The following is a 12,435-nucleotide window of genomic DNA, read 5'->3' on the forward strand; positions in this document are numbered from 1 at the left end:
CAAGGCTGTGGTTTTTCCAGTAGTCATGTATGGATGTGAGAGTTGGACCATAAAGAAAGCTGAGCACCAAAAAATTGATGCTTTTGACCTGTGGTGTTGGAGAAGACTCTTGAGAGTCCTTTGGACTGCAAGGAGATCCAACCAGTCCATCCTAAAGGAGATCAGTCCTGAATATTCATTGGAAGGACTGATGCTGAAGCTGAAACTCCAATACTTCAGCCACATGATGGGAAGAACTGACTCACTGGAAAAGCCCCTGATCCTGGGAAAGATTGAGAGCGGGAGGAAAAGGGGATGACAGAGCATGAGGTATTTGGATGGCATCACCAACTTGATGGATATAAGTCTGAGTAAACTCCAGGAGTTGGTGATGGACAGGGAGGCCTGGCATGCTGCAGTCCATCGGGTTGCAAAGAGTTGGACACGACTGAGCAACTAAACTGAACTGAACTGAACTGATAACACTGGGGACATTATAAAACACTTCTTTGAATTTGTCTTCTTATCTGTCAAGTGGAAATAAAAATTTGTACCTCAAGTGATGTTGAAAGGATTCAGTAAGTGAATACCTATAAAACACCTAGAAAAATATTCTGATAGAACTGGTAGAGCTTAATAAGGTCTTTTCCCTTCATGAACCAGTAAGGATTACCTGAATATGAATATGTCACGAAACTTCTTTTTTGTCTCCAATCTTACCTACTTACCAGCATATTCATTGATCCTACAGCAATGGGTTTATCCTTCAATTCTGGATTGTCCCTCATTTCTACAGCTGCATAGAAAGCATCCATGTCAATGTGCACTATGGTACTGTTCAGATCCCGGCTCTGTTCCAACTCCATTGCAAATCTGTCAACCTTAATTTTTGAAAAGTTAACACATTTTAGGAATATAATATTGAAATAACAGTAATCATAACACTACTCTTTTTTTCCCCACTCCACTTGTGGGATCTTAGTTCCCTGACCAGGGATTGAACCCAGGCCCATGGCAGTGAAAACACCAAATGCTAACTGCTGGACTGCCAGGGAAGTCCCAACACCAATCTTATTTTCAGTAGGTGTCTGTTTGTCTCTGTCCATCCATCTGGCCATCACTCATCCACCCATTCCCATACCTATCTATATATATTTGATTATTGTTTATTAAGGCTGGTAATGGCTTTTATTTCCAAGAACATAGGCAGTCTGTTCTCAAATATCATTCCCTACCAACTCTTTCATTTTTCAATACCCACAAGTACATAATAGGTACTTAATAAATATTTACTGAATGAATAAAGCATTCCAACTGCTTATATATCAAATGATTCTACTGCTTTATAAATTTGGAAAACTTACTATAACTAAAAGCTTCTGTTTAGGTAAAATAAACAACTTCCATCTGACTCATAATATTAATGTCTTAAAATACTAAGAAAGGAAATGTACAATAAATGATTATACTTTGGCATATGATGTTTATATTGAATAGTACTGTACAACTGATTGTCTTAAGGCATGATGTAAACATTTCCTCTGTAGAATTGCTATTTTAAGGCTAAAATTTGATAATTGGTAGTCTATTTGAATCAAAATTGAAAATTTAATCTATAATTTATTACTTCATGAAATTTCAACAATAATAGTGAGAAATCTTGATCTTTAAGGAATTTTGTTTCTTTAGAGAAAAACAGTTGGACTGATAAGAAAGAAGACAGAGAAATGAAAGAAATATCCAAAGTAGGGCGGTGAGAAACAGCTTACATAGCAAACACACCCATTCCCAAATGTTCCGTTCTTGTGGCCTCTACTGTACAGGCTGAAAAAGCTAAATATACGGTATTCTAGCTTCCTCTGCAGCTGACGGTGGCTATGTGACCATTTTAATCTAGCAACATATAAGGAAGTCAGTAAGACCCTCAAGTAAAATCATGAAGAGAAAGGAGAAGCAAGCTACTGAATGAAACAGAATACATGAAGAGCATGGAGGTGTATCTGGCACATGGTCCAAGTTTAACAAATGCAACTTTAACTCATAAAAGGATCCCTGGAAAACTTCACAACAAAGCAATAAAAAATTAAGAGAAAAGCAGCCAGAAATAAGCAAGTGGGGTGAGCTCTGAATGAAATGTGACAATCCCTAAAGTAGGTTTTCTAAAAGGTGGGAGACTTTCATGGGGGTATAATGGAGCCTTTCCCCCTTGTTTGACTTCAACCTTGTTTTCATTCTGCAGAAATTTTCCTTTCAAGGTCTTCTTTCTTAATGTTATAGTGACACTAGTTAACTCCTAGGTATAAGTCAAAACTGTAACTCCTTTATCCTCCAATTAAAAATCATTTTAGAAAAAGTAAAACCAAAAACAAACAAGCAAGCAAACAAACAAACAAAAAAACCCTGAGAAAACAAACAAAGAACTGCAATCCCTCTTTTATAAACAATCACTCTGATGCACATTTGTCTCCAATAGCCACAGTGAGGCTTCCGAGAGGATCCAACCTTGTCTAGCAGGAAACTCGCTGAGTGACCTAGCTGCTCTGTGCCTTCAGGCTGCTGCTCTGTGTACAGTGCCCGCCCCAGTTCTGACACCAGCCCTCAAGGAGCTCAGAGGCCCCTCAGTCACACCAGGCCTCTGTCCCCTGTGCCGCAGAATTCAGTGTTCCCTTACTTGCTCTTAGGATGGCACTTACCGTACTAGCTTCTAAATTGTGAGTTCCATCAGGAGAAAGACTTTATCTGCTTTGAAATTTTTTCCTCATTGGAAGATTAAAAGGTACAAACTTAAAAAAATAAAAGGTACAAACTTCCAGTTACAGAATAAATGAGTCATGAGAATGAAATGCACAACATGAGGAATGATATTATAGTGACTTTGTATGATGACAGATGGTAACTATAGACCTACCATGGTGATCATTTTGTAACATACAGAAATATCAAAACACTTATGTTGTACACCTGAAACTAACACAGTGTTACAGGTCAACTGATCTACTTCAGTTAAAAAAAAAAAGATGAATAAGATTTGGGGTCTAAGGTACAGTATGATGACTATAGGTAACAATACTCTACTGATATGTGAAAGTTACTTAGAATGTAAATCTTAAAGGTTAGCAACATGAAAATAAATAACGGCAACTATACAAATAAATTCCTCATAAAAGAGAAAGGGAAGAGAGACTTATACACCCATTTATGTTTATCAGTATAAATTTTATTCTTTTATATATGGACATGATTTAGCATTGAACAACATATATATACTTATTAGATACATATAATATATATATCTCATTTAAAAAGAGAAAATAGTATTTGTAGAAAAAGTTTGGAGAAGGCTGATTTCACAGTGAGACACTACATCTAATAAGTAGAATTTTTTTAACATTATTCCAATTTATCATCCAGATTTAAAATAACTATTTCTTCCAGTACTTCAATTTTATTTTATTTTTAAACATTTATTTTTATTTATTTGGCTGCATAGAGTCTTAGTTGTGGCATGTGGGATCTAGTTCCCTAACCAGGGATTGAACCCAGCCCCCCTGCATCAGGAGCACAGAGTCTTAGCCACTGGACCACAAGGGAATTCCCAGTACTTCAATTTTAAAATAGAGAATAACATCCTGACATTAAAAAGATGTAAACAAATCATGGGGTAGATTAATAATAAAATAAAAACAAGGGTAGATTAACCCAGAAAATGTGCCTAAGAATTGAGTCGACTGAGCATAAGGGAGAAGCATCTGAAGTATCTTAACCCAGAAACACTGAAAAGGAAGAAGACAATAAACAGAAAGCAAGCCAAATGGGGGAATAATAAAAAACCTCTCCTTAGACTCATAAGTTAATGCTCTGACAGTTTCTTCAACAATCTGTTGTCTTTCTGTGCTCACAGCAAGTGTACCGTTGCCAAAAGGAAACCTCACCACCGAATGAGTCACACATTCCACTTTCCTTTACTATCTCTCATTGTCACCCTTGTCTGAACTCTTCTTCTACATCTACCAAATGCACACCACCACTGCTTTTTTCCAGTTTCATCTGCTGAAATCTTCATTCATGGTTTCCTTCCCTCCATTTTTCCTTCCAAGTGACTTCCAAGTCATATATACATACCTTGTATATACCCAAGTATATAACATGTACCTAGTCCCTCTCACTACAGTTCAGAGCCGGTGTCTGTCACAGTGTCTAAGGGCTTTGTTTGGGTCTCAGGCCTGCCACTTACTAGTTAAATGATAGTGGACAACTCAGCCCCTCTCATTTTTACTTTATTTGTAAAGAGGGACTGGCATGCTGCAGTCCATGGGGTCACAAAGTGTCAGACACAACTGAGTGACCGAACTGAACTGAAGGAGAGACTAAACCAATTTGAAAAGGTGGAAAGAATTAAAAGAGATACCCACGTAACACACTTATCTAGGGATATGGTAAGGGCTTAGTGATATTACCTATAGTTTTTAAAGTAGAAATGACATTTGTTGGTTATATTATATGTAATACGCAAAATGCTTATGTTAACTCACCCACTGGTCAAATTAATTCAGAGATACTTATTATCCCCATTTTATATATGAAGCTAAAGCTGAGGAAGATTATGTAATTTGCTCTAAGTCACAGAACTGGTCAAAATGTTAGAACTAAACCTGGAAATCAGGTTTCTCTAAAGCCTGTACTCTTTCCATTATATCATGATACTTCCCTAAAACAAAAATTTTTTAAAGTATTTAACACTGAAATAAGCTCAAATAGAGATTTAGAGGCATATTTTATATCCATATAATGTCTTATTTACATTTTAAAAATTATTTTTAAAAGATTATACTTAGGAGATTACTTCAGAAATACTGTTTTTCATTTTCTTAACTTAGTATTAACCTAAAAATTGTGGAATAAATCTGAGTTCTCCAAGTCAACTGTTAAAGTGGTCAAAGTGCACTGATTTACTGACTAGTTGCCATTTAATATGACATGGATGCTTGTCTATTCATGAGCCCAAGCTACACTAAGACGCTCTGACAGCTACAAAAATGATTATGCTTTTAAGTTTAATGAGGATGGGATCGGGTAGGGATACTTAGGGAGGTTCTGAAGAAACATCAGGGGAGTTCATGCCTTCAGAGCTTACTTATTACATATAATAAAATCTGTTTGGAAATTTCATTACTCTAAAACAGAAACACATTTCCCATGAAAACCTCTCTGTTCTTTCAGACCTTCTAGCCTCCTTAGGATTTCCTCAATCCCCTCCCACTTACATAACTTCTTTTAAAGGAAGCTCAAAAACTGAAACAATTTTACAATCAACAAAAAACACACTTCCTGCCATTTCCCTTGCAAAAGATGCCACAGAGCCTCCCATGGAAGAGTCAACTAAAACCGTAACAAAACGTGAAGTTCTGCTACACAATGTAAGGGATTCTCTATTTCTTCAGATTATTAGCATATTTAAGGATATGAGTTTTTAAAGTAGTATAAACAGCAAGACGTTGCTATGCCACTCCTATGTATTACATCTTTAAAACTTTATTAAAGATATTTGTAGGCTATAAAGCAAAAAGAGTTCCAGAAACTAAATTGCCTAAGGAATAATATCAATTTAAAAACAATGTTACTTTGGACTGAATGGAATTTCTTTTTAACTTGATGAAATAATGCTTACTCTTGTATGAAAAAAACAATGGATGAAGAGAAAATGTCTTTCTAAAGAAGAGTGGTGAGGAGGAATATTAAACTATATTATTATCATTCAATAAATAAAATTGCATGGTACATATTAGAAAAATCTTTACAAGTGACAGACAAAAAAATATTTATTATACGATAAGATCTATAAATGAGGAGAAATAAACTCTAGAAATGTGAGCAAAGAATATTGCCTTGGACTGCTAGTTGAACCCTGAAGTCTACTCTCTTCCTTCCATAGTAATAGATTTTTAGTTGAGCATATGGCCACCCACTTAGAGAATATATTTTATAGCTTCTCTTGCACTTAGGTGTGGCCATGAAACTCAAATGTGAGCTAAGGTAACATGCGTAACTTCTCTTTCACTAGCTTAATAGCAAACTACTTTCCTTCAGTGAAGTTTTCTCCTTTTTCTTTCTTTCAATGTATAACAGAACCTGAGTCTCTAAATTACTACGGTGATCAGAACCACCAGAGCAGCTGGGACTACTTAACCTATAATGTGGGAAAGAAATAAACTTATCTGAACCATTATATTTTAGGGTCTCTTGTGCCAGTTACTTAGCCTATATCCTAACAGAATAAAGGTGGCTATTCCCATAAGAGGGAAATACTGATGGCTAACTTATATGTGAAAAGACATTCTTTCTCTGTTGTAATCAAAGGAGGGCAAAGTAAAACAACAATAATATTTTGGACATTGTATCAGCAAAAACTAAAAGACTGATAAAGTTGATAAAATTGAGTTTTACACAAGTATGTGAGGAAACCATCATTTTTATGTTGAAAATGTAAAATGGTACAATCTTTGGTGAAAATAACAGGACAAGAGTGCAAAGATACATGAATACAAATGATCATCACAATATTATGTACCTCCACGGACTGACCTGCCATGAAACATTAAAAATGATGATTTGACAAATTATCTTTAGTCATGATAGCAGACTACTCAACATAGAAGATAAAAAACTAGCTTGTGCTCTAGGAAAGCATATGTCCAAAAAAGATGACATACTAGTTTGGTAAAGAAAACAAAATTTATAATATCTGAACTCCCATCATGAGAAGAATTTTATAGCACACTCGATTAATGTTATAAATTTATTGCTATGTTATAGCTTAAAGTACTTTGTAAACTGAATCAGATTTTAATAGAGGGTAAAACTCTCTAAATGTAAACTTTAGTTTTACTGCCTTGAGTTCTCATTCTACCACCTAATGCCTTATAGACTGGCTCTTCTCAAACTTTTCTATTGAAATAACTTGTAATACCACAGGAAATTGAGCATTTATTCCCCAAAGATGCCAAAGAAGCCAAATGACCCCAAACTTTTAGAAGTCTCGTGTTTTATCTTAAAAATTCATGTACATTTGGCATTTTACCATTTACATGACTTTTTGTTTTACTATAACACAATTACGTTTCAAAGTACTTCTAAATTTAATTAGTTAACATGTTCCCCCAAATCTTTTTTGAAAAATTAGTTTTTCAAAAAACATGTCACATTTATCTTGGGGCCTTTTCCAACTGCAACATATGATTTGGATTAAATCCTAGCTCTGACAACTACCTGTCATATGAAGCTGGGCAAGTCACTTAACCTAACTAAGGCTCCATTTACTCTCCTGTATAATGGAGGTGACAATGTTTAGGTGTGGGTCTTTATATAAAAACATAGAGCAATTTTTTACAAAGGTGTATGCACATTTGTTAAATTTTTATGCTTTACAATGTAACAAACATTTACATTTCACCTTGTTTTCAGTTATAATTTGGCCATGATGCATTTTAACTACCAATTATTATTCTAGCAGCGCCTACTATATTTAGCAATTGAATTAATACCTGTAATTGTGCCTTCCTCAGCTGTTGGTTGGTAATTTGAGCTTTTTGTTGCAACATATTTTCAATTCGTTGGTTGACTTGCTTTTCTTTCTTGAGCTCATTTCCATAAAATCTGGACCCCTAATGTAGGAAAACAATGCATAGCATAAGAGAAAGGGCTGAAGGAAAGCATCACTGTGAACCTGATGGCTAAGAGTACAGGCTCTAGAAAGAGAATGGCTTGAATTCAAAACTTACCTCCATTACTTACTAGCTCGGTGACCCTAAAGTTCATCTTACTATGCCTCAGGCTCCCTAATCTGTAAAATGAACTTATAGCTACCTAAATCACAAGATTGTTGTGAGGCAGTAAGCACAGTATAAACTCTTCAAGATGAGTACAGATCTGCATTTGGGAAATAAAAGCATATCCTAGGTGGGATCCTCCGGGCACATCCAAGGATTTAGTCAGCTGGGTCATCAATTATCTCCTTTACTTTCATTGTAAATTTATGGTAAAAAATTAACTAACAGAAACCTCAATTAAATACTCAGAGATCAGAAGAGGGAGCTCTGGCCCCCTTTGATGATAGCAGAAAGCATCAAAAAAACCTTTCCTGGCAACGACTCAGGCAATGAAAAGTCATGGCCTCTGTTTACTATATACCCTTGCCAACTTCCTTTTCTCCTCTTGGAAAGAGTTCTTCCCTTTATTTTTACTAAGCACTTGCACGTGGCTTACCATGGCTGCAGTCCTTGAACTGCAATTCTCTGCTAATCTCAAACAAAGCCATCATTTTTTTTAATGGAGAAATAATTAGCAGTCTGTTTTAGGTAAACAGTACTTTTAAATATTTAATATTAGCCATTAAAATGTGGAAAGTAACTTTTAGAAAATAATCTATCATTCCATCAGTGAACATACTATCTACCTATTTATAAGACTGATGGACATTGAGATCATTTTTACATTTTGGCTATCATGAAAACGGCTGCAATGAACAATTGTGTACATTTTATGTGGTCACATGTTTTCACCTTCCTTGGATATGTACCTGGGAGTAGAATCTCTGTGTTACATGGCAACTCCCCACTTAACCTTTTGAGGAACTGCAAAACCATTTTCCAAAATGGCAGAAGCATTTCACAAGACTACCAGCAATGTATGAGGATACCAATTTCTCCATATCCTTGCAAAATCTGTTACTGTTTGTCTTTATTACAGCCATTCTAGGCTATAATACTCTGACTGTATCTCATTGTGGTTTTGGGTTTTTTGGGTTTTTTTTAGCTACACTGGGTCTTCATTGTGGCATGCGGGGGCATCTTTAGTTGTGGTCCATGGGCTTCTATAGTTGGGCTTAGTTCCCCAACCAGGGATTGAACTCATATCCCCTGCATTAGAAGGTGGATTCTTTTTTTTTTTTTTTTAATTGGAGGCTAATTACTTTACAATATTGTGGTGGGTTTTGCCATACATTGACATGAATCAGCCACAGGAGTACATGTGTCCCTGACCCCAAACCCCCTCCCACTTCCCTCCCCATCCCATCCCTCTGGGTTGTCCCAGTGGACCAGCTTTGAGTGCCCTGTTTCATGCATCAAACTTGGACTGGTCATCTATTTCACATATGGTAATATACATGTTTCAATGCCATTCTCCCAAATCATCCCACCCTCACCTTCTCCCAGAGTCCAAAAGTCTGTTCTATACATCTGTGTCTCTTTTGCTGTCTTGCATATAGGGTTGTCATTACCATCTTTCTAAATTCCATATATATGTGCTAATTGGTGTTTTTCTTTCTGACTTACTTTACTCTGTATAATAGGCTCCAGTTTCATCCACCTCATTAGAACTGATTCAAATGTGTTCTTTTTAATAGCTGAGTAATATTCCATTATGTATATGTACTACAACCTTCTTATCCATTCATCTGCTGATGGACATCTAGGTTGCTTCCATGTCCTAGCTATTGCAGGCAGTGCTGTGATGAACATTAGGGTACATGTGTCTCTTTCAATTCTGGTTTCCTCAGTGTGTATGCCCAGCAGTGGGATTGCTGGGTCATATGGCAGCTTTATTTCCAGTTTTTTAAGGAATCTCCACACTATTCTCCATAGTGGCTGTACTAGTTTACATTCCCACCAACAGTGTAAGAGTTCTGTTTTCTCCACACCCTCTCCAGCATTTATTGTTTGTAGACTTTTTGATGGCGGCCATTCTGACCAGTGTGAGATGGTACCTCATTGTGGTTTTGATTTGCATTTCTCTGATAATGAGTGATGTTGAGCATCTTCTCATGTGTTTGTTAGCCATCTGTATGTCTTCTTTAGAGAAATGTCTAGTTCTTTGGCCCATTTTTTGATTGCATCATTTATTTTTCTGGTATTGAGCTGCATGAGCTGCTTGTATATTTTTGAGATTAATTCTTTGTCAGTTGCTTCATTTGCTATTATTTTCTCCCATTCTGAAGGTCGTCTTTTCACCTTGCTTATAGTTTTCTTCACTGTGCAAAAGCTTTTAAGTTTAGTTAGGTCCCATTTGTTTATTTTTGCTTTTATTTCCATTACTCTAGGAGGTGGGTCATAGAGGATCTTGCTGTGATTTATGTCAGAGAGTGCTTTGCCTATGTTTTCCTCTAGGAGTTTTATAGTTTCTGGTCTTACATTTAGATCTTTAATCCGTTTTGAGTTTATTTTTGTGTAAGGTGTTAGAAAGTGTCCTAGTTTCATATTTTTACAGGTGGTTAACCAGTTTTCCCAGCACCACTTGTTAAAGAGATTGTCTTTTCTCCATTGTATATTTTCCCCTCATTTATCAAAGACAAGGTGTCCATAGGTACGTGGATTTGTCTCCGGGCTTTCTATTTTGTTCCATTGATCTATATTTCTGTCTTTGTGCCAGTACCATACTGTCTTGATGACTGTGGCTTTGTAGTAGAGCCTGAAGTCAGGCAGGTTGATTCCTCCAGTTCCATTCTTCTTTCTCAAGATTGCTTTGTCTATTCGAGGTTTTTCTGTATTTCCATACAAATTGTGAAATTATTTGTTCTAGTTCTATGAAGAATACCGTTGGTAGCTGGATAGGGATTGCATTGAATCTATAGATTGATTTAGGTAGTATACTCATTTTCACTATATTGATCCTTCCAAGCCATGAACATGGTATATTTCTCCATCTATTTGTGTCCTTTTTGATTTCTTTCATCAGTGTTTTATAGTTTTCTATATATATAGGTCTTTTGTTTCTTTAGGTAGATATACTCCTAAGTATTGTATTCTTTTCATTGCAATGGTGAGTGGGATTGTTTCCTTAATTTCTCTGTTTTCTCATTGTTAGTGTATAGGAATGCAAGGGATTTCGGTGTATTAATTTTATATCCTGAAACTTTACTATATTCACTGATTAGCTCTAGTAATTTTCTGGTGGTGTCTTCAGGGTTTTCTATGTAGAGGATTATGCCATCTGCAAACAAGAGTTTTACTTCTTTTCTAATCTGGATTCCTTTTATTTCTTTTTCTTCTCTGATTGCTGTGGCTAAAACTTCCAAAACAACATTGAATGGCAGTGGTGAGAGTGGGCACCCTTGTCTTATTCCTGACTTTAGGGGAAATGTTTTCAATTTTTTGCCTTTGAGGATAATGCTTGCTGTGGTTTATCACACATTCCTTTTATTATGTTGAAGTATTCGTCGCTCAGTGGATAAAGAGTCTGCCTGCAATGCAGGAGACATGGGTTCGATTCCTGGGTCAGGAAGAGCCCCTGGAGAAGGAAATGGCAACCCACTCCAGTATTCTTGCCCGGAGAATCCCATGGAGCCTGGCAGGCTAAAGTCTATGGGGTTGCAAGAGTCGGACACGACTGAGCAACTACGCACACAGCACACGTGTTCCTTCTATTCCTGCTTTCTGGAGAGTTTTTATCATAAATGGATGTTGAATTTTGTCAAAGGCTTTCTCTGTATCTATTGAGATAATCATATGGTTTTCATCTTTCAATTTGCTAATGTGGTGTATCACAATGATTGATTTGTGAATATTGAAGAATCCTTGCATCCCTGGGATAAAGCCTACTTGGTCATGATGGATGATATTTTTTAATATGTTGTTGGATTCTGTTTGCTAGAATTTTTTTTAAGGATTTTTGCATCTATGTTCATCAGTGATATTGACCTGTAGTTTTCTTTTTTTGTGGCATCTTTGTCTGGTTTTGGTATTAGGGTGATGGTGGCCTCACAGAATGAGTCTGGCAGTTTACCTTCCTCTGTAATTTTCTGGAAGAGTTTGAGTAGGATAGGTGTTAGCTCTTCTCTAAATTTTTGGTAGAATTTACCTGTGAAGCCATCTGGTCCTGGGCTTTTGTTTGCTGGAAGATTTCTGATTACAGTTTCAACTGTGCTTGTGATGGGTCTCTTAAGATTTTCTATTACTTCCTGATTCAGTTTTGGAAGGTTACACTTTTCTAAGAATTTGTCCATTTTTTCCAAGTTGTCCATTTTATTGGCATATAGTTGCTGATAATAGTGTCTTATGATTCTTTGTATTTCTGTGTTGTCTGTTGTGATTTCTCCATTTTCATTTCTAATTTTGTTGATTTGATTCTTCTTTTTTTCTTGAGTCTGGCTAATGGTTTGTCTATTTTATTTATCTTCTCAAAGAACCAGCTTTTAGTTTTGTTGATTTTTGCTATAGTCTCCTTTGTTTCTTTTTCATTTATTTCTGCTCAAATTTTTATGATTTCTTTCCTTCTACTAAGGAACCTGGGGTTCTTCATTTCTTCTTTTTCTAGTTGCTTTAGGTGTAAAGTTAGATTACTTATTTGATTTTTCTTGTTTCTTGAGGTATGCTTGTATTGCTATGAATCTTCCACTTAGCACTGCTTTTACTGAAATGCATAGGTTTTGGGTTGTAGTGTTTTCATTTTCATTTGTTTCTA

At 36.0% G+C, this 12,435-nt stretch overlaps 1 protein-coding gene across 3 annotated transcripts in view; it reads right to left on the reverse strand.

The window, feature by feature from the left end:
- POLK (DNA polymerase kappa) overlaps nucleotides 1-12,435 on the reverse strand; it is a 73,447-nt gene that overhangs the window by 24,058 nt on the left and 36,954 nt on the right. For all 3 annotated transcript variants that reach the window (XM_061158148.1, XM_061158149.1, XM_061158147.1), the window contains 2 exons: nucleotides 7,521-7,640; nucleotides 708-860 (listed from right to left, as the gene is read on the reverse strand). In XM_061158148.1, coding sequence (XP_061014131.1) covers nucleotides 708-860; nucleotides 7,521-7,640 — 273 coding nt within the window. The remainder of the gene's footprint in view (nucleotides 1-707; nucleotides 861-7,520; nucleotides 7,641-12,435) is intronic.

Source organism: Dama dama, chromosome 12, assembly GCF_033118175.1.
Source record: "Dama dama isolate Ldn47 chromosome 12, ASM3311817v1, whole genome shotgun sequence".
In the NCBI taxonomy this organism is placed as follows: domain Eukaryota; kingdom Metazoa; phylum Chordata; class Mammalia; order Artiodactyla; family Cervidae; genus Dama; species Dama dama.